At 37.2% G+C, this 23,828-nt stretch overlaps 1 protein-coding gene across 5 annotated transcripts in view; it reads right to left on the bottom strand.

Annotated features, from left to right (window-relative positions):
* Positions 1-23,828, bottom strand: part of ULK4 (unc-51 like kinase 4) — a 529,164-nt gene that overhangs the window by 334,523 nt on the left and 170,813 nt on the right. For all 5 annotated transcript variants that reach the window (XM_061195276.1, XM_061195278.1, XM_061195279.1 and 2 more), the window contains 2 exons: positions 10,699-10,750; positions 10,502-10,596 (listed from right to left, as the gene is read on the bottom strand). In XM_061195276.1, the coding sequence (XP_061051259.1) occupies positions 10,502-10,596; positions 10,699-10,750 (147 nt within the window). The remainder of the gene's footprint in view (positions 1-10,501; positions 10,597-10,698; positions 10,751-23,828) is intronic.

The following is a 23,828-nucleotide window of genomic DNA, read 5'->3' as shown; positions in this document are numbered from 1 at the left end:
CAAATCACTTCCAAGTCACAGTGAGGAATCTAGGATGACAAAAATCTGATACAGGGCTTCCCTGGTGGCGCAGTGGTTGAGAATCTGCCTGCCAATGCAGGGGACACGGGTTCAAGCCCTGGTCTGGGAGGATCCCACATGCCGCGGAGCAACTAGGCCCGTGAGCCACAACTACTGAGCCTGCGCGTCTGGAGCCTGTGCTCCGCAACGAGAGGCCGCGGTGGTGAGAGGCCCGCGCACCGCGATGAAGAGTGGCCCGCGCACCGCGATGAAGAGTGGCCCCAGCTTACCGCAACTAGAGAGAGCCCTCGCACAGAAACGAGGACCCAACACAGCCAAAAATAAATAAATTAATTTAAAAAAAAAAAAAAAAAAAAAAAATCTGATACAGATTATGACAGAGAAACTGTTCTAACCCTTCAAATTGGCATGGTTTGCTCATTGGTACTAGGTCTCCTTGTTAAAAAGAAGAGACTGGAACATCTGAGACAATAGACTGAGAGCCCTTTTGCTGCTGTGGAGTTAGATGATTTGTTCATCAGTGCCTTCCCCTTCTAGAATCTTCCACAGAACTTATAAACAACATGTACACCATTTAAATAAATACCACTGCAACTCTATGCAATGTCCCTGCAATAATGACTTTTCTCTATCATAAAATTCCACCATTCTTTACTTTTTTTAGTTGCAGAGGTAATACACCTATATGGAACAATCCAAGGAATTTTAATATTTAATGGTAGTGGTATTGCTTTTTTAAATAAAGATATTCATATGTGCTAAAGGTCATTTCAGGACATGTCATAAAAACAGAGTCGTTTTGAACTCTTTTTGAAAATGCAGATTCCCAAGTCTAGGGACTTTTTTATTTCTGTGCTCAAAAACTGGGTCCCTCATTCAAAAAACATGTGTCTGCATATACACATTAATTACTATTAATAGTCCTCAACAACATGGCCCAGAAGAAATGAATGTCTGTGAGTTAGGGATGCTAAAGACAGCTGTAAGACATTCAAGCTGAACAATCACAAAGGCACTGAAACACGTAAATTACACTCACGCTAAACCATATTTCATTTGTTCTTAAGCAAAGCCATTGATGCCCAAGATGATGATTTGTTTATAATTTTAAAAACACATTTTCCATTTTAAGAAATGTTGAACATGAGATACTGAAGTTCAGCAGCTTTAAACTGTAAGTAAACACGTACCCACATTCAAATTTTCTTATTTCACAAAGAATAAAGCAACAATCTTATAACCTATGGAAAGTGTATTTCTAAACCTTAATCATTTATAATGAAAGTATGCTTTATACTCTGTTATTTTTGTAGAGGGTGTTTTTTTCTTAATTTAAACAAAATTTTACTGATGGAAGTAAATAATTTGAAAATGGAAGTTTACTATTCTAAGCACTCAACTAAAATTCTTATTCTACCTTTGAAAATCAATCATCAGTTCCTTCATTTCAGTAGACCTTACAAAAATCTGGTACATCTGACAGCACAACAATTACACGTTCACACCAACTGCCAGTCTCCTTACCCCACACAAGGTACTGTCTGTCAGGTGTACAGGAAAAACGTGCCTAGGACATGACCTCTACCACTGCTAATGGCAGAGCAGATGATTCAGAATGCCCCTTTTGAGGAGAACAACTAACTATAAAAACTAGACACAACACTGTTTAAATCTTCTTTACAATATTAAGTGCCTAAAAAGATGTTAAGGAATTCCCAAGGCCACATCCGGTTGGCAAAATTTCAAAAGTTTGACAATACACTATTGGCAAGACTGTGGAGAAACAGGCACTCTGATCACTGCTGCTGGGAAAGCAAAATAGTAAACCCATGTGGAAGGCACTCTGGCAGGATCTAGCAAAACCACATATGCATTTACCCTCTGATCCCACAGTCCAGGAATTGGCACCGAAGAGACACCTCCAACAGAAGGAAATTGCACATGCACAAGGTTATCTGTTTGTGATTGAAAAGATTAGAAACTACCCAAATGTCCACACATCAGAGATGGGTTGAACAACCTGTGATATACACACACATGACGGAGTGCCACACTGCTCTTATGAAGAAAGAGATGGAATAATTTCCAGTACCCATACTAAATGAAAAAGCAAAGTGCAAAAGAGAAAATATAGTATGTTACTTCTTGTATAAGAAAGAAAGGGGAAATAAGAAAACGTTATCTCTACGAAAAGAAACACTGAAAGGACAAGCCAGAAAACGAGACTGGTTACCTATAAGAGTAGGGAGGGTATGATGGAATGGTGACGAAGTGGACGGGATGTATACCCTGGGGGAGAGGGGAAGGGAGTGATGCTGCTCTGAATATGTCTGTTTTTACAGTTTTTACTTTTGGAAGCATGCTAACCTTCTACATATTCAAAAAATAAAATCAAAAAGCATAAGAAGGGAAGAAAAGAAAACCTAAAATTGAAAGCAAACTGAAAATAAATCAACTATATTTCAAATGAATATTATTCAATATGACCACACTAAAAGGAAAGATGGGGGACTAATCCAAGTATTGACTGTACACCCCAGCCTTGCTGGGGTGACATCTGGGAGTGGGGGGGGGGAGGAGGGAATTCTGCAAACAAATCCTGATTTCATGAGGTTTGTTTTCATACTGGTTTGGGTAAAGCAATTCTGCAACAATTTCAGACATATTATAACATTAAGCAAATGAGAAAATGTGCTGATGTCGCTGGAAGCCAGAATTTTTACAAAGGAAGAAAGGACACAAAAATATGGAATGGGGCAAGGCAAGAAAGAACCATGTGGGGATGAACTGGATTTGAAGACACTGGTGTGAACTCATGATTTCAAAATATGTTTACGTGTGTGTACATGTATATGTAAGTATGCATACAAGTGTGTCCTGTGTGTGTTCATACGTGTACTTACATGTATATATTTCCTAGCTCTGTTTCTTGGAAGGGTCTAGAAGCTAAGACATCCCAGGAGAGAGGAGACACTTAGCGCCCTGATTGTGGTCTCTAAAGCCATTTCCCACGAAAGGGAACCAGGGTTCCTCAAAGAAATGACTGATTCCAGAGCCAGGTCAGGTTAGTTACAAGCTGAGGCAAGAATATCTTGCTGTGACGCAAAGTAAAAACTCACTCAAAAAATGAGAGGGTATGTCACAAGGACAGAGGAGCCAACTTGAAAGGCCAAATCTGATATAATTAGAGCACCAAAATAATTATAGTAATGAAGCCATCGATAAAAAATACGAATTTGTGGTAGACAGAATGATGGTAGACAGAAAGATGTCCACACCCTTATCCCTGGAACCTGTTCATTTGTTACCTTACACAGCAAAAGGGATTTTGTAGATGTGATTAAGTTAAGGAACTTGAGGTGTTTATCCTGGATTATACAGGTGGGCCCAATGTAAAATCAAACGTCCTTGACAAGAGGGCCAGAGTCAGAGAAGAAGATGTGACAACAAAAGCAGAGGTGAGAGAGAGAGAGGGGAGAGAGAGATTTGAAGATACTACGCTGCCAGCTTTGAAGATGGAGGAAGGGGTCACAAGCCAAGGAATGCAGGCAGCTCTTAGAAGCTGGAAAAGCCAAAAAAACAAACAAACAAACAAACAGATTTTCTCCTTAGATCCTCTAAAAGAAACACAGGTAGGCTGACATCTTGCTTGTAGCCCCAAAGACCCATTCTGTACTTCTGACCTACAGAATTCTAAAATAATAAATCTGTGTTTTTTTAAGCCACTAAATTTGTGGTAATTTGTTATAGCAGCTACAGGAAACTAATACAGAATACAAGTCCATGTCAATGATAGATAGATACATACATAGATATGCTAATTCATATCAGTTAACTTCATTTAAAAAATAGGCTTACATTAAGCTCTAAACACTTTTTTATTAGAAAAAATTTTTCATATCTATGTAAACTTTTTAATATAACACAAAGATGTACTAATCCTAAGTATATAACTTAGTTAACTTTCACAATATGAACACACTCATATTACTAGCACCCAGATTAAAAAAAAAAAAAGGCACTTCCAGGACATTTTGGACAAAGCCCCCTTGTAAACACTTAACTGCCCCAAGGGTATCCACTAACCTGACTTGTAACTGATTAGTTTTCTCTGTTTTTAAACTTAATGCAAATGGATCATGTTATTTCGTATTTGTTATCTTTGTCACAGATTAACTTTGTAAGATTGATCCATGTTCTTAAGTGTAACTACAGATCATTCATTTTCATTGCTGTATAGTATTCTATTGTATGACCAAACCATAGTTTATTTATCCATTAGATTGTTGATTGGCATTTGGATAGTTTCCTATTTGGGGCTATGAGCATCCTCTATATGTATATGGGTGAACATATGCTTGCATTTCTACTGAATGTATATTTACAGGTGAAATTGCTGAGTCATAATATATTTATGTTTACTTTCAGTAGCTACTACCAAACAGGTTTCCAAAGGAATTGTATCAACTTACATTCCCACTAGAAGTTTCTGAGAGTTCCATTTGCTCTACATCCTCATCAACTCTTGGTACTAACTCAAAAATCTAGTTTCATTCAAGTTAAACTACTCAATGTTTATTAGCCTCCAGCTTTCAGTTTAAAACTTACAAAAGGACAGGCTTTTCATTAAAAAAGGTATTATGGCTTAGCTTAAAGCCATGGCTTAAGCTTTTACAGCTTTTTTTTAAGTTTAAACAGATTATATTTTAGGCAACTTATGTATATTACTGTTAGAAATTTCTAATAAAGAATCATCTTTATTTTCCCCTTTGCTATTAAGAACATTTTTTTTTTTTTTGAAACCACCATGAATGGGAACGAACTCTCTGTACAAACCAAATCATTATGGTATTTCTAACTGCTCTGCAAGCCACACTGATAATTTCCAATTCTGAGGCACTAAATGATCTAAATTATGGGAAAAAATGTGAGCTAAGTATTTGTGCTCAGCAAGAATTAAATGCATGTAACCACTTCCATATAACAAAGTACTGTCCAGTACCCTTGAATATAGTTTGTGCTAACATTTCCAACAATGTGATACCCTTTGCGGTGCTGGATCTTCAATTTCATGTATTCCAGTCATGCTCAAGAAGAGGTAATTAGAGGATTTCCCATGAGTTACAGCATTAAAAAAAATACTTTTTAGGAAGTCCATGAGTTACAATGATAGCTTCCCTATCGTAACACAGGCTGTCCTTTCAATGATTATTATGGTAGAACTTCATGATTAGAAAGTAAACTAATTAAATGTCTAATTAAATATAACTATAGACATTTGTAAATACTGGATCTTAACAAATTATCCATGGGGTTACTGCTCATTAAGGAAAAGAATCAATAAGCAACACTCAAGCAAGTAGTATCTCAATGGAAGACTGAGAAATCATTGCTAAGAAAGTGACCATAACAAACAGGCTTTCTGGCAATAGTGGGTATGGTTATTTGGATTAATTCTCTCACTGAAAATTCACAATGAAAAATTGCCAGATAAAACATAAACAAACAAAACCTTAAAATATTTAAGACCTGAAAAGGCAGTGGGGGAGCTTTCCTACCAATATCTGAATGAAAGCCTTAACTAGAGAGTTGAATAGAACATATGAGCATGGAACTGATAGTGCTCTGGAGGCATTTACCAATACCAAAAACACAAGGCTCCAATGGAGGCCAGTGGGACCAGAGAGACAGGGGTCTGAGTTCACGTCTGCCCAGCATGTGGAGTTTTGGGAGTCTTCTACACGGAGCTGGGCACTTTGGGGCGGGTGTGGGGATGATACCCTCAGAGTTAGGAAAACCAGATCTAGTCACCAACCCCTCCACATAAATTCACACTCCTGGGAACTGCTGAGAAGGCTGCCCTGAGAAGTTATGCTCTCAGACCTACAGTCTCAGGAATTTTCACACCAGGTACAAATGACCGTGGTCTGAGGTAGCCCTGACTGGCAGGGCCCCAACAAACATGAAGCCTCTTGGAGGAGGGAACATCCACACTAGGCTCGAGGGAATGCCCACAAACAGATTTCAAGTCCCATTACCAACGCGCAGTAAACGTTAACAAGGTGTGCAAGAAAACAAGACAAAGTGGGTATGAGCAAGATATAACAGACACCACATCACAGTCTTCTGACACTGAAATAATGAGACAGTGTAAAATAACTACATCTAACAAATGTGAATAAACAAAGCACAAACTGGGAAATAACTATAAGGAACAGGAAATTATAAAAAGCAATACAGTAGATTGAATAAAACAGACAAGCAGAATTTCTAGTGACAACATAACTCCTACACATGAAAAACAACCAAAATTTAAAACACTGTGGATGTATTTGGCACCAGACTGAACACAGAAGACAGAAACAGAGCAAACAAAATTAACCAGAATATAACACTGAGAGAGAAAAAGGTGAAATATATAAAAAGACAGTAAGAAGTATAGAAAATACAGTGAGAAAGTTTAATATACATGGGATCTGAGCTGCTAAAAGGAGACAGAGCAGGGGAGAGAGAAGATAAGCAGAGATGAGGGTTGAGAATTTTGCAGAGTTGAAGAAAAAGGGACAATCCACAGATTCAAAAAGTACACAGAATCCTCAGCAGAATAAACAAAAAGAAGTTCATATTTAGTTACGACACAGTGAGTCTATAGAAACCAAAGGCCCTCCCCCCTCCACCCCAAAAAAAGTCTTAAAAGGAAACAAGGAACAGAGAGACAGATTATCTTCACAGGAAAAACCAACTATCAGTGAACTTCTCAATAGCAACAATCCAGAACATAAGATAATGAAATAGTATCTTCACAGTACTAAACAACAACAAAAGTAACTGCCAACCTAGAATTCAACACTCAGAAAAAAAAAATCTCCCTCAAGAAACAATGACTTTGGGACTTCCCTGGTGGTCCAGTGGTTAAGACTCCGTGCTCCCAATACAGAGGGCCTGGGTTCAATCCAGGGTCAGGGAACTAGGTCCCGCATGCTGCAACTAAAAGGTCCCATATGCCGCAACTAAGACCCGGTGCAGCCAAATAAAATAAATAAATATTTGGAAAAAAAGAAACAATGACTTTATCAGACAAAGAGTTTGCCACCAGCTCACCCAAAGCTAAGGAAAACTGTGAAGGATGAATGTCAGTCAGAAACAAGTGAACCCAGATGGAAGGAGTGAGAAGTAAGAAAGAAAGAAAAGCAAAAAAAGTAGTAAATATGGGGGCAAAGGCAAATGAACATCATATTATAGTAGTAATAATGAGTATTCTTTTATCATTTCATAACAAAAGGGAGTTAAAAAGAGAGAGAAACAAGACAGACTTTAAAATACCAGGCAAAAGTTACATACATATCATGAGAGGACTAAATGGAGTTGAGTAGGCTATGGCCTGTATTTTACTTAGAGAAAAGATCATTAATTTTTAAGTTCAGCTTTTGCTATCAACCTTACATAAAGAAAAAAAAATGCAGAAAAAAGTTAGCCAATAGAAAAGAAAGATAAGAAAGTAGAAGTGGGAAAAGAGAAAATATGTATGACAAAGCTTGAAAGAAGATGGTGGAATGAATCTAAATATACTAACAATTACAGTAAATGTAAATGGAGTACATGTTCCAGGGAAAAGTCAAATTAGATTTTTTTAAATACTATATGATATTTACTTGACACAGATCTAAACATAAGGACAGAGAGATGTTGAAAGGAAAAGAATGAGAGAAGATGTATCAGGAAGCAAGCAGGTATGATTATATTAAGCTGGGATGAAACAGATCTTAAGACAAAAACATTACTAGAAAGTAAAGGTCACTTTACAATGAGAAAAAGGTCAATTTCATAAAATGACATAATAATTTTAAATTTGCATGCACCTAATAATATGGCTTCAAAATATATAAAACAAAAACTACAGAACTACACAAGAATAAACAAATTCATAATAGCCTTAAAGGAGATTTAGAAACACTTCTCTTAGTAATTTCTAGGACAAACAGACAAAAATTAATAAAGATAGAAAAGATTTGAACAAGATAACTAATAAATTTAACCTAACAGACATATAACTGAATACTGCACCTAAGAATTGCAAAATACCTATTCTTTCCAAACACATACAGAACATCTACCAAAAATTTTGTAATGGACTATGAAGCAAGTCTTAATAAATTTCAACAGACTGAAATCAGAGTATTTCTCTAACTTCAACGCAATTAAGTCAGAAATCAGTTTAAAAAAACTAAAAAGTGCCCATATGTTTGAAAATTTATTTATCTTAATAACCCATGAATGAAAGCAAACATTTTAACTGAAAGATACCAAAAATGCTACATACCAACACTTGTGGAATGCAGCTAAAGCAGTATTTAGGAGACATGATCTTCAATGCATATGTTAGAAAGGAAGAAATATTTTTAAAAATCAACTATTTATCTCAAAAAGTTAGAAAAAGAATGCAGAATAAATCCAAAGAAAGGAGAAAGGAAGCAAACAGAACAGAAATTAACAAAATTAGAACAAAATTAAGCAAACAGAACAGAAATTAATAAAATAGAAAAGAAACATATAGTATGTAGGAGATTAGCAAAACCGAACACTGGCTGGCTCTTTGATAAAGTTAGTAAAACTAAGAAACCTCTAGTTAGATTGTTCAAGAAAAGAAAGAGAAGGAATAACAGTAAATAGCAAATATTTTTAAAGGATATATTATTAGATTACACAAACACTAAGAAAAATTGGCAAGAAAATACTATGAACTTCTTTATGCCAATAAATTTGAAAAACTACACAAGAAAACCAAAATCTTAGAAAGACGTGGACAAGCACGTCATAAAAGATTATTCCCAAGTGGCCAGTAAACATTTGAAAAACCACTCAGCCTCATAAGTAGTCTTGACTATACAGTTTAGAACTATGGTGAAACATCACTATACACCCATTCATTTAAAAGGCTGAAATAACAAGAATTGGGAAGAATGAGGACATGAGGTCCTGCAGTGCTGGTGTGAAAGTAAACTGGCACCACCACTCTGGAAAACACAATGTCACTTTCTAGACAAACTGAGTTTGCATATTTCCTATAACCACTAATTCCATTCCTATGTATGTACCCCAGAAATAATGCATGCTTATGTGGAGCAAAATACATAAACAAGAATATCTATAGCAGTATTGTTTGTAAATGCCAAATACTAGACATAGCCTAACGTCTATCAAGGATAAATAAGTAAAATGTGATATATTCATATACTCAGATTTCTACAGTGGGACACTACACACTCATGAAGAATAAAAGCACAAAGATACTTAACAACATGGATGTTACAAACACTGAGCAAAAAAAACCAAGTCACAAATGAATACATACTGTATTGAAACAAAGAGCAAAAGCAGGCAAAACCAGCCTATACTGTTTAAGAATGCAGGCACAGGCCCACAAAGGAATGCACAGGCATGATTACTATGAAAGTCAGGATAGTGGTCCCCTCTCCAGGGAGGAAAGGATTTGTGATTGAGGGGACTTCGGGGCTCAGAATGGTAACATTCTGTTTGGTTTTTCTTTTTTAACTGGGCAGTGATTTCTTGAGCACTTGCTTTACAACTAGTCATCAAACTACACACACTTTAATACACTTTTCTGTATTTTATATTTTATAATAAAATATATTGAAAAGAAAACAACCATAAAGAGTTGGTAGACATTTCCTACCCTCAAAAAATAATTATCCCCTCTCTCTTGAGAATGTATCATTAAAGTCCTAAGCTGCCATGTAAGAAGTCAGGCCACCCTGAAGTCTCCCTGCTGCAGAGACCCACAGAGATGGAGAGAGATGCCTGCAGAGTCCCAGCTGGAGGCAGCCATGTGAGGGAGTGACCTTCAGATGATTCCAGCCCCAGGCACCACTGACTGGTACCTCCTGAAAGACCCTGAGTGATAACGGCCTTGCTGACCTAAGTCAACCCCTAGAACCAGGAGAGAGAATACGAAAATTATTGCTGTGGTCCTCGTCTTACCTGGCTCCTTTTCTTGAGGGCTTTCTGCTGATGAGAACGTAGTCACAAAACTTTCCTCCCTCCTCTAAAGTCATCACTCAGCTCACCTAAGGATCATCCTAAGGCACAGGTTCTCAAATGGGGACAATTTCGCTGCCCAGAAGACATCTGGCAATGTGTAGAGACCTTTTTGGTTGTTGCAACCGAGGGGGGCTGGACTGGGTGCTACCCTCATCTACTATGTATAGGCCAGGGATGGTGCTAAACATCCTACAATGCCCAGGACATCCCCCACAGCAAGGAACTGTCCATCGCCAAATGCCCACAGTCCAAGGTTGAGAAACTCTGTTCTGAGAGTCTTCGCTGTTGGTTACAACCAATAATCAGGCAAGGAGTAAGAAGGAGCACGCTGGGGGTAAGGTGTGGACCAGAAGGGAAAGAGAATAATGAGCAAAGAACCACCAAAAACAAGTCAACAAGGAAGGAAGGGACTTCTACTGACCGTAGAGCAATAGTCTTTCAATAAAACAGGATACTGTATCACTGCTTCAAAAGTCGACAGGGTGATCTTGATAAATTCTTCTGATGCCATCAGTCCTAGAAATACAGTTAATTATTATAGATGTTTATTTACATGTCCAAAATCATAATATCAAAATACCTCAAGCAGAGATGTAAAATGTCCCATGGTCTACTCACCTATGGCTCCATCTATATTAGTTTCTCCTGAGTCTACTGATTTAATATGACTCTGTAAAAAATAAAAATGTTAATAAACAGAGATTTTCAAATAGCTCTGATATAAGAACCATGCACAGAAAAAACTGAATATATGATCCTATAGATGTTCACCATGAGTGACTCCAGGCAGTAGGAATCAAGTGATTTTTATCTTCTCATTATATTTTTCTACAGTTTCTAAATTTCATGTGATAAGTAGGCATTAATTTCTTTATCCAGAAGCAGAAAGATAATATTTTTAGAAAGTCTCTTGATTGAGTTAATGCACAAAAGTAATTAGAAATTTTTTTTAAAACTTGGATAATTCTACACTACACATGAATGGTAACTGCAAATAAATAATATTTATATGACAGTCCTTAAAAAAATAGTAACATTTTGCCCAAAACTCTATCATTCTTAATGAAATAACTCATGGAAGGCATCAAGTACTATATACATATTATGAACACTATAATCATAGTTTTTAAACATGATCATATGAATAGTATATATACACTATAAACTATAATCATTTTTAAATATACAAGTCACTACCAGTGAGACTAAATGTTAGAATAAAATCAATAGCAATATAAGCACAGAAAGGTCAACCTGCTAAAGTGAGGATAATCCAGTTGACACATAAACCATTTCCAATCTGCCACACTTACTCACTCAGTACACTGGGACATTAGTGAGGATGGCACTAAATCAGGAGAAACAGTCATCTCAAAGGGAGGTCAAGCTTTAGCTACCCTGAGCATCAGTACTGCATCAAGATGCAGCAGTTAAAGGCCTGTCTTCAAAATTCACCACTGTTCTGAGACCCTCCTACATACTTTGTACCCCGACCCCAACTCCCTTAACTGTGCCCCACACACCATGCCCGTGCCTCCCTGTGGGATGACCCCCAACAATGTTTCAGAGGCAGACCTGAGCAGCTCAGCTGTGAACAACCTGGGGTGAACCTCCCAGACCCCAACTGAGTGCTCCGAACAGAAGGGGTGTTCCGTGAACATGATGTGAATGAAACCATCACTGCCCTGGCTAATAACAGGCAGAGCACCTGTGCTGGTGATACACGGAGACACTGCAACTGAGTGCCTGCCCCTAGCTCACAAAATAATACATATATCATATTTTAGATATGATAACAAATAGCAAATAAAATATAAGATAGCCTTGGAATAAAAAATAATTAAGTCAGCAATTAGCCTGGAGTGGAAAATATCAATAGATCTTACTATAATCCAATGATTTTCTTAAAATTTTTGGTAAATATAAAAGACTATAGAGTGTCCTTGTCCCCACGGTGAGCCACAACCACCCCCCACATCTGCAGGAGACTCTCTAACACTAGCAGCATGTGGGATCTTAGTTCCCAGACCAGGGATCGAACCTGCAGCCCCTGTATTGGAAGCGTGGAGTCTTAACCACTGGATTGTCAAGAACATGAGATTTTTTCCCAATCTTTAATGTGACAACTGGGTGGAGCTTCTGGAGGTAAAACCCACAAAGTGTGCCCTACCTTAGACTGAGCCCCCAGGAGTTTTTAACTCTCAAGCTAGTTCATGCTGACTCTCCAATAATACATCACAATTACTAAAGTGTTCCTACCAGTTTATTATGAAACATAGAATCAGTTAGGAAACATATGAGTTTGCTTCCTTTAAAAAATGAGCTACAGATAGCCTCATCCACCAGATGGCAGACAGCAGAAACAAGAAGAACTACAACCTGCAGCCTGTGAAACGAAAACCACATTCACAGAAAGACAGACAGGACGAAAAGGCAGAGGGCTATGAACCAGATGAAGGAACAAGATAAAACCCCAGAAAAACAACTAAATGAAGTGGAGATGGGCAACCTTCCAGAAAAAGAATTCAGAATAATGATAGTGAAGATGATCCAGGACCTCGGAAAAAGAATGGAGGCAAAGATCGAGAAGATGCAAGAAATGTTTAACAAAGACCTAGAAGAATTAAAGAACAAACAAACAGAGATGAACAATACAATAACTGAAATGAAAACTACACTAGAAGGAATCAATAGCAGAATAACTGAGGCAGAAGACTGGATAAGTGACCGGGAAGACAGAACGGTGGAATTCACTGCTGCAGAACGGAATAAAGAAAAAAGAATGAAAAGAAATGAACACAGCCTAAGAGACCTCTGGGACAACATTAAACACAACAACATTCGCATTATAGGGGTCCCAGAAGGAGAAGAGAGAGAGAAAGGACCCGAGAAAATATTTGAAGAGATTATAGTCGAAAACTTCCCTAACATGGGAAAGGAAATAGCCACCCAAGTCCAGGAAGCGCAGAGAGTCCCATACAGGATAAACCCAAGGAGAAGCACGCCGAGACACATAGTAATCAAAGTGGCAAAAATTAAAGACAAAGAAAAATTATTGAAAGCAGCAAGGGAAAAACGACAAATAACATACAAGGGAACTGCCATAAGGTTAACAGCTGATTTCTCAGCAGAAACTCTACAAGCAAGAAGGGAGTGGCATGATTAAAGTGATGAAAGGGAAGAACCTACAACCAAGATTACTCTACCTGGCAAGGATCTCATTCAGATTTGACGGAGAAATCAAAAGCTTTACAGACAAGCAAAAGCTAAGAGAATTCAGCACCACCAAACCAGCTCTACAACAAATGCTAAAGGAACTTCTCTAAGTGGAAAATAAAAGAGAAGAAAAGGACCTACAAAAACAAACCCAAAACAATTAAGAAAATGGTCATAAGAACATACATATTGATAATTACCTTAAACGTCAATGGATTAAATGCTCCAACCAAAAGACACAGACTCACTGAATGGATACAAAAACAAGACCCATATATATGCTGGCTACAAGAGACCCACTTCAGACCTAGGGACACATACAGACTGAAAGTGAGGAGATGGAAAAAGATATTCCATGCAAATGGAAATCAAAAGAAAGCTGTAGTAGCAATACTCATATCAGATAAAATAGACTTTAAAATAAAGAATGTTACAAGAGACAAGGAAGGACACTGCATAATGATCAAGGGATCAATCCAAGAAGAAGATATAACAATTATAAATATATATGCACCCAACATAGGGGCACCTCAATACATAAGGCAACTGCTAACAGCTATAAAAGAGGAAATCGACAGTAACACAATAATAGTGGGGGACTTTAACACCTCACTTACACCACTGGACAGATCATCCAAAATGAAAATAAACAAGAAAACAGAAGCTTTAAATGACACAACAGACGAGACAGATTTAATTGATATTTATAGGACATTCCATCCAAAAACAGCAGATTACACTTTCTTCTCAAGTGCACATGGAACATTCTCCAGGATAGATCACATCCTGGGTCACAAGTCAAGCCTCAGTAAATTTAAGAAAACTGAAATCATATCAAGCATCTTGTCTGACCACAACGCTATGAGATTAGAAATGAATTACAGGGAAAAAAAACGTAAAAAACACAAACACATGGAGGCTAAACAATACGTTACCAAATAACCAAGAGATCACTGAAGAAATCAAAGAGGAAATCAAATACCTAGAGAGAAATAACAATGAAAACACGACGATCGAAAACCTATGGAATGCAGTAAAAGCAGTTCTAAAAGGGAAGTTTATAGCTATGCAAGCCTACCTCAAGAAACAAGAAAAATCTCAAATAAACAATCTAACCTTACACCTAAAGGAACTAGAGAAAGAAGAACAAACAAAACCCAAAGTTAGCAGAAGGAAAGAAACCATAAAGATCAGAGCAGAAATAAATAGAAACAAAGAAAACAATAGCAAAGATCAATAAAACTAAAAGTTGGTTCTTTGAGAAGATAAACAGAATTGATAAACCATTAGCCAGACTCATCAAGAAAAAGAGGGAGAGGACTCAAATCAATAAAATTAGAAATGAAAAAGGAGAAGTTACAACAGAAATACAAAGCATCCTAAGAGACTACTATAAGCAACTCTATGCCAATAAAATGGACAACCTGGAAGAAATGGACAAATGTGTAGAAAGGTATAACCTTGCAAGACTGAACCAGGAAGAAATAGAGACTATGAACAGACCAGTCACAAGCAATGAAATTGAAACTGTGATTAAAAATCTTCCAACAAACAAAAGTCCAGGACCAGATGGCTTCACAGGTGAATTCTATCAAACATTTAGAGAAGAGCTAACACCCATCCTTCTCAAACTCTTCCAAAAAATTGCAGAGGAAGGAATATGCCCAAACTCATTCTACGAGGCCACCATCACCCTGATACCAAAACCAGACAAAGATACTAGAAAAAAAGAAAATTACAGACCAATATCACTGATGAACATAGATGCAAAAATCCTCAACAAAATACTAGCAAACAGAATCCAACAACACATTAAAAGGATCATACACCATGATCAAGTGGGATTTATCCCAGGGATGCAAGGAGTCTTCAATATATGCAAATCAATCAATGTGATACACCATATTAACAAAGTGAAGGATAAGAACCATATGATCATCTCAACAGATGCAGAAAAAGCTTTTGACAAAATTCAACACCCATTTATGATAAAAACTCTCCAGAAAGTGGGCACAGAGGGAACCTACCTCAACATAATAAAGGCCATATATGACAAACCCACAGCAAACATCATTCTCAATAGTGAAAAACTGAAAGCATTTCCTCTAAGATCAGGAACAAGACAAGGATGTCCACTCTCACCACTATTATTCAACATAGTTTTGGAAGTCCTAGCCATGGCAATCGAGAAGAAAAAGAAATAAAAGTAATACAAATTGGAAAAGAAGAAGTAAAACTGTCACTGTTTGCAGATGACATGATACTACACATAGAGAATCCTAAAGATGCCACCAGAAAACTACTATAGCTAATCAATGAATTTGGTAAAGTTGCAGGATACAAAATTAATGCACAGAAATCTCTTGCATTCCTATACACTAATGATGAAAAATCTGAAAGAGAAATTAAGGGAATACTCCCATTTACCACTGCAACAAAAAGAATAAAATACCTAGGAATAAACCTACCTAGGGAGACAAAAGACCTGTATGCAGAAAACTATAAGACACTGTTGAAAGAAATTAAAGATGATACCAACAGATGGAGAGATATACCATGTTCTTGGATTGGAAGAATCAATATTGTGAAAATGACTATACTACCGAAAGCATCTACAGATTCAATGCAATCCCTATCAAATTACCAATGGCATTTTTTATGGAACTAGAACAAAAAATCTTAAAATCTGTATGGAGACACAAAAGACCCTGAATAGCCAAAGCAGTCTTGAGGGAAAAAACGGTGCTGGAGGAATCAGACTCCCTGACTTCAGACTATACTACAAAGCTACAGTAATCAAGAGAGTATGGTACTGCCACAAAAACAGAAATATAGATCAATGGAAAAGGATAGAAAGCCCAGAGATAAACCGACGCACCTATGGTCAACTAATCTATGACAAAGGAGGCAAGGATATACAATGGAGAAAAGACAGTCTCTTCAATAAGTGGTGCTGGGAAAACTGGACAGCTACATGTAAAAGAATGAAATTAGAACACTCCCTAACATCATACACAAAAATAAATTCAAAATGGATTAGAGACCTAAATGTAAGACCAGACACTATAAAACTCTTCGAGGAAAACATAGGAAGAACACTCTTTGACATAAATCACAGCAAGATCTTTTTTGATCCACTGCCTAGAGTAATGGAAATAAAAACACAAATAAACAAATGGGACCTAATGAAACTTCAAAGCTTTTGCACAGCAAAGAAAACCATAAACAAGACGAAAAGACAACCCTCAGAATGGGAGAAAATATTTGCAAACAAATCAGTGGACAAAGGATTAATGTCCAAAATATAAAAACTGCTCATGCAGCTCAATATTAAAAAAACAAACAACCCAATCCAAAAATGGGCAGAAGACCTAAATAGACATTTCTCCAAAGAAGACATACAGATGGCCAAGAAGCCCATGAAAAGCTGCTCAACATCACTAATTATTAGAGAAATGCAAATCAAAACTACAATGAGGTATCACCTCACACCAGTTAGAATGGGCATCATCACAAAATCTACAAACAACAAATGCTGGAGAAGGTGTGGAGAAAAGAGAACCCTCTTGCACTGTTTGTTGGAATGTAAATTGATACAGCCACTATGGAGAAGAGTATGGAGGTTCCTTAAAAAACTTAAAATAGAACTACCATGTGATCCAGCAATCCCACTACTGGGCATATACCCAGAGAAAACCATAATTCAAAAAGACACACGCACCCCAATGTTCATTGCAGCACTATTTACAATAGCCAGGCCATGGAAGCAATCTAAATGCCCATCGACAGATGAATGGATAAAGAAGATGTGGTCCATATATACAATGGAATATTAGTCAGCCATAAAAAGCAATGAAATTGGGTCATTTGTTGAGACGTGGATGGATCTAGAGACTGTCATAGAGTGAAGTAAGTCAGAAAGAGAAAAACAAATATCGTATATTAACGCATATATGTGGAACCTAGAAAAATGGTACAGATGAACCAGTTTGCAGGGGCAGAAATTGAGACACAGATGTAGAGGACAAAGGTATGGACACCAAGGGGGGAAAGCAGCGTGTGGGGGGGTTCGGGGGGGTGTGATGAATTGGGTGTTTGGGATTGACATGTACACACTGATGTGTATAAAACTTATGACTAATAAGAACCTGCTGTATAAAAAAATAAAATAAAATTCAAAAAAAAAAGACTATATATAACATACACAAAAGAAGACATATAGATAGATTTTATGTTATAAAGAATAAAGACTCTTAAACCCACTATTCGAGTTAAGAACTAAGATATTCCCAATTCTTTGCATGAGCTTCCCACATCCCACCTGCCTGTTATTCCTCCAGAGATAACCACTGTCATGAATTTATCATTTCCTCAGCATTTCTTAATAGTTTTACCACATATACATGTGTCTCTAAATACTATATTCTTTGTTTCAGTATTTTTAAACTTTACTGAAATGATATCGAACTGTATACAGTTCATACAGATGGGACAGTATGTAGCCATTAAAATGTGAAAAAAAATTTAAGATACGGGAAAATAGTTATGTTACAATGTTAAATGGAAAAAAGAATACAAATCTATATATACACAACATAGTTTCAACCACAGGTATTGGTATAAGTCATATACATATCTTATACATACATACATAGATTTCTACACACAAATGCATATACATAAATTGAAAACACTAAGTAAACAACAATATGTTAACAATGCTTGTTAACCATTGATAGTTATAAGTGATTTTTTTCTTCCAATATCACTATAATTTTCTACATTTTCTTTAATAAGCATATATTTTATACATGCTTGAATTCTTTTTTTCAGTCTATAACTAAAACAAAAAAGATTAACAATGAAATAACATAACAAATAATAAAAAGAGGCACTGTAAGCTTTTCATAATAATTTGGCTGAAATAATTTCATAAAATTTCAACACGGGCACATAACTTTTGCTGAATAAATATGGATTTGATGTTGAAAAGAGATGTTGATAAAAAGATGTCTTTTGACTTCAATAAATCTACTTAAATGTCTATAGCTTACTTAAGTAAAGAAAGAAGAGGGAGAACAGTGTTTACAGTATGATCTTTCTATATAATTTTTTAAAGAATATATAGATAATACACAAACATAGATGTGAACAAAAATTTTCAAGGAAGAAATCACAGGAACCACTCACAGAGGCTCCCTTTGGGGAGGACTACTGGCCCAGGAGGTACGCTTTCACTATTCATTTTCTGCTTTTCTGCACTGTTGGAACTTTCTAGCTATGCACATGCATTAATTTTTTTTCTGTTTTAACAGCGACAAGGGTTTTCTAGATGGTGAAACTATAGGGTTCTTTCAATTTATTTTCTTCCTTATACTTCCCCAGTTTAACTTAAAAAAAAAATCCCTACTGAATGTTTCATTGATTTACCAATTTAAATCTCTTTGGATCTATTTCTTCTTCTTCATTCTCAGTGTAATAGGAATTAATCAGGTGAGAGTGAGGACAGGGCAGGAGGCATTGCAGATTCAAGGAGAGGAGGGAACGTATGAACAGTCATCTAGGTGAGCGCGAAGGTGTATAAATTAGGAAAAGGCACTAGATGTCCCAGTCTGCAGAGAGGGCTTGTTTGAGATGAGCAGTCATGAATTTAAAGGGAGACCAGCTATTTTCGTCATGTTTTTCTCTAGCCATATTTAGTCACTTAAAGCAGGGGTGGGGTAGGTAGAGAATTAAACTGAACGAGGACTTGGGTTTGCCAGAGGAGGACAACAGAGGAAGAGAGAGGAAAGGGATTACGGGTGTGTGTGGCAGGGATAGGGGTTGAACCGGGGACTCTAAGCGGAGTAAAGAGAAAAGTCACTGGGCCCAGGGAGGGCAGGATGGTGAGTGCAAAGTGGTAAAAAGCCAATTTAAGTCTCAAAGGAATTAAAAGGCTGTTGAAGATGGGGAGCAGGGCTAGAGAGCTGAAAATTAGGTGTGGGAGCCAGAGAGCAGTGACGCTGAATATAAGGCCATGGGCGGAGGGAGCTGAGGGAGGGAAAGACGAGCTCATGGGGAGAGAGGTGGTCGAGGAGCTGAGAGGCTGAGGTGTTGGAAGGATCCTCCCCAGGGATACCCGATTCTCTACGAATGACAGTGAGCCCAGTGCTAAAAGACTTTGAGCAAGAAGCAATGACCCAGAAAAATCTGTAGATGACCACAGTACATGGGGCATCTTCTAAGGGTGTGAGCTTCAAAGCTGGGAGTTTAGCAGGGGAACAAATAGGATGGGCACTTACTGTGGGGCAAAAAAATGGCCCTATCTAGAGAGAAAAAGGGAAAGCTGTGCCTCCAGGGCAGACCAGTGCCCTGCATTACTATTCAGTACTTCAGAGAAGCTGAGAATAAGCTCTCAAAGCAAGGTGGGTGTATCAATTCGGGGTCTGTATTAAAAAAAAAAAAAAAGAAAGACAGAAAAGAAAAGAAAAAAGAAAGGAAAAAACCTTACAACAAGAACATTCGTGTGGCAATGAATAAGTATACAGTCAGCAGAAACTAACACACCATTGTAAAGCAATTATACTCCAATAAAGATGTTTAAAAAAAATAATTATATAGTATATTTTTAAAAATACAAGAGTACACTCTCTCTGCTTTATCTGCTACAAGTGAAGTCACAATCTATCAACAAAACAACATTCACTTACAGTAAAAATCTGCAGGGAATTCCCTGGCAGTCCAATGGTTAGGACTCGGAGCTTCCACTGCAGGGGGCACGGGTTCAATCCCTGGTCAGGGAACTAAGATCCCACAAGCTGCACAGTGCAGCCAAAAAAATAAAATTAAATAAATAAATAAATAAATAATCTGCAGAGGGCAGGAGTATGTCTTTTAATAATCATCCCAACGCCCAGGATGAGTGAAGATTTATCAATGACAGAGATTGTAATTATATTCTTATGTGAAAAATCACAATAATTTTATCATTTCTTTAATGTGAAAATTTGAATTCTGATGTCTTTTTGTAGAAAACTATAACCACCACACAACCACTGTACTTTTATAAACTGATGAGGCCAAAACTTAAGAACAAAGTCCTTTTCCTCAGCTCATTAATCAAGAGCACTTTCAGAAGGACACAAAACACAGTGAACATCAGGATAATACACATCATGAGTTCTCAAACAGATTTCCTTCATGTCATTACTTCCTGTTTCTCAGCCCAATTCAACGGAGGCTCGAAAGAACTATGGTGAAATTAACCACGGAACTTCCTGATAGCACTTCCCTAGATGCTTCACTGCTAAAAGTATCCCTACGTACTTTTTTTTTTTTTTTTTTTTTTTACTGGAGAGGGAGGCAGATACAATGGCACATTGCTTCTGCCAATAAGAAGTGAAAATAGAAATTATCAGCTATGTAGTCCTCTTTGGCCTGGACCCTTTGAAAGCTTAATAATGGTTTAAAAGTGCCCTGTTAAACTGCTTCCGAGGCAGTGTTAAACACTTGCCTCTTTAAAACATAAGGAGACCAAAACTTCATTTTACTTGGGGAAGAAGAAGCGTTTACAAAAAGTTAATTCCTCTACTCATGCCTCCATATAAGAAGTACCCTGAATTTTTCTACCAAAAAGATAAAAGATGTCTATAGGTTAACAGGCAAACCATGCCTGGTGCCAGCAGGAAAACTGAAGCCAATGGGAAGCACAATTCCAATGCCCCCTCCAGCCTGTGCCTTCAGGACCCTTCTAATGAGGGGAGATCATACCAACCCTGACTGCTGTCCCCACACCACCTGAGGCAGGCCAGCAGTTCCTGGAGAGCTCCTTCAGCAGAAGTCCAAGTATACAGCTACTAAAGGTGGACCAAGCTTGAATACCTCAAATTAAGGTGTATTTTTTAAATATAAAAGGACAATGGGCCTGCCATAATACAGTAGCTACTCAACCAGACATATTTTGAGAAACACTAAAACTAATATTTACCTCCAGGTAGAACAATAGGGCTTTCACAACACAGTGCTAAGGGTATACACATGAATGGCCTGGTCCCTCAGGCCACCAGGACAGCAGAAGCACTGTGCCCTGGCCAGTTCCACAAAGCCATTCTGCACACTGGCCTACAAACATTTATAATTGTGCAGCCTTCCCACCACAACCCCCCCCAAAAAAACAAACAAACCAACCCAAAACCTCTCAAACAACTTCAGGAAAGCCTTGCCTATGCAAAATGTAAAGTAATTCTTTTAAAGCAGAAAACTCAAAAGGCTTTACTGTGCAAATCTGCACCATGAACTTCTAAGGGGCTGTAGGCTGCCGGGGAGTTGCCTATGCCTCCGGCACCAGAGGGGCACTGTGACTTCAACAATATTTGTGGCATCTTCTGAGTAGACTGTGAATCAACTCACAGAAGCAACATCTAACTCTCAACGGTTCATCATAACGTACACTAGAGCTGGGTGGGTAACTAAATCCAGGTCCTTGATTTTAGCCAATACTATTCTCCCTGGACTAGTGTCTCATCAGTGCCATCAACACCGAGTAAAGAAAGATGAACACACAGCTAAGGCCAAATAACAGATGAGGTAAGAAAAATAGCAAAAGATTTCTGGGACTGGCATGACTCAAACCAGGAAAATGGTCCAAAGAGAGACAAAAGACCTTTTTCATTATGTGTATAAACTCCCAGTACTTGAGCAACATTATCAGGGAAAAGACTGCTAAAGAATTTTCAGTAGCACAATTACCTTTGAACTAGGCAAGTTATTTTCCATCCCCTGAAAGTGCTTTTGTTAAGAAAACCCATACAGAGCCCTATAGAACACCCCCAACCTTCAAAGGGTACACCCACTCCTGGGAGAAGAAGATGAGGAGGCCCTTTCTCAGTGGAAGCCGATGAGTTACATGGAGCAGATGAGGTCTCCCTAAGAGACATATCTGTAATTCCTGAAAGTCCACAAAGACTTTTATATTGGAGACACTTGGTAGTTCCTTGAAAACCTAAACTGTACTCAGTTAATGTAGGCAGAGAAAAGTACTACACATGAGAAAAAATAAGAGAATGAACACAATTATATCTATCCCAAACAATCACTCTGCCAAAATATTCCAAGGTGGGCTGCAAGGGCAAAATTACTATTTTCAGGCATCAATATGTTCGTGCAGTGGAGTTACAAATATAGAATTATAGTTCTGCTAAAAATGATGCCCACATTGTCCTTTAAAATGATTAAAAAGCAAATTAAAGGAGGTGGCAGACAAAATTCTAATAATTTTCAAATTCATGAATGTACTAGGAAAATTATGTGCTTTGTAGAATTCAGGACTCAAGGATGATAACACTTTGAAAATGAGTACAAAAGGACCCGTACTGCACTGACTAAACCCACTGCTTACAAAAATCAGTGACCTCTCTACTCAACATTCATACTTCAAAACATCATACTTCACCATATGATGACTCTTCTAGAAAACTATATTCTCACTTGTGGGTGGCAATCATTTTTTTTTTTATTCCAAACAAGCAGTAAAATGAGATGTTTACTTCATTTTAACTAGATACCTATACGACATGGCATTTTGAAAATCTCCGTTCACTGTTTATTATTAATATCAAAGTAAGACCAAAGATGCTGTGTGACCAATGTCTTAGTTTTCCCTTTGTACAGCTCCTCATTTTATCAACAGTACATACTGTAACTATTCCAGGCAAGGGAAAAAGATAATATAATTCACAAGTCACAACTTGAACAAAGAGACTATTTTTTGTGAGCAAAAATCAAAGTGAAAGATAATATGATGATTTGTTTTTTATTGTTACTCATCTCATCAAAATTAAAGGCAAGGTTAAATTGAGCTCAAAAAAAAAAAATATTAAGCTCAAGTTAGAGAAATACCATCACAAAAAGAGATACTGCACAAAATTCAACAATGTTAGCCAAAGTAAATGATGATACTATATTCCCAGAATTCCATTTTTTATGTATGTATAAATCGGTTCTCTTTCAGATTCTTTTCCATTATAGGTTATTATAAGATACTGAATACAGTTCCCTGTGCTATACAGTAGGCCCTTTCTGGTTATCTATTTTCTAAATATTAGTGTATATATGTTAATCCCAAACTTCTGATTTATCCCTCCCCCACCTTCCCCTTTGGTAACTATGAATTTGTTTTCTATGTCTGTGATTCTGTTTCTGTTTTGTAAATAAGTTCATTTGTATCATTTTTTTTAGATTCCACATATATGCAATATCATGATATTTGTCTGTCTGACTGACTTTGCTTAATATGGTAATCTCTCTAGGTCCATCCCTGTTGCTGCAAATGGCATTATTTCATTCTTTTTTATGGCTGAGTAATACTCCATTGCATATATGTATCACATCTTCTTTATCCATTCTTCTGTCCATGGACATTTAGGTTGTTTCTATGTTCTGGTTGTTGTAAACAGTGGTGCTATAAACGTAGGGGTGCACATATCAAAGTGTATCAAAGTGCACACTTTAAATATAAATATATAAAAATTTTTTAATTTATTATTTTAAATTTT

The sequence above is a fragment of the Eubalaena glacialis genome, chromosome 7 (assembly GCF_028564815.1).
Source record: "Eubalaena glacialis isolate mEubGla1 chromosome 7, mEubGla1.1.hap2.+ XY, whole genome shotgun sequence".
Lineage (NCBI taxonomy): Eukaryota > Metazoa > Chordata > Mammalia > Artiodactyla > Balaenidae > Eubalaena > Eubalaena glacialis.
This window is presented reverse-complemented; position numbering and strand designations above follow the sequence as displayed.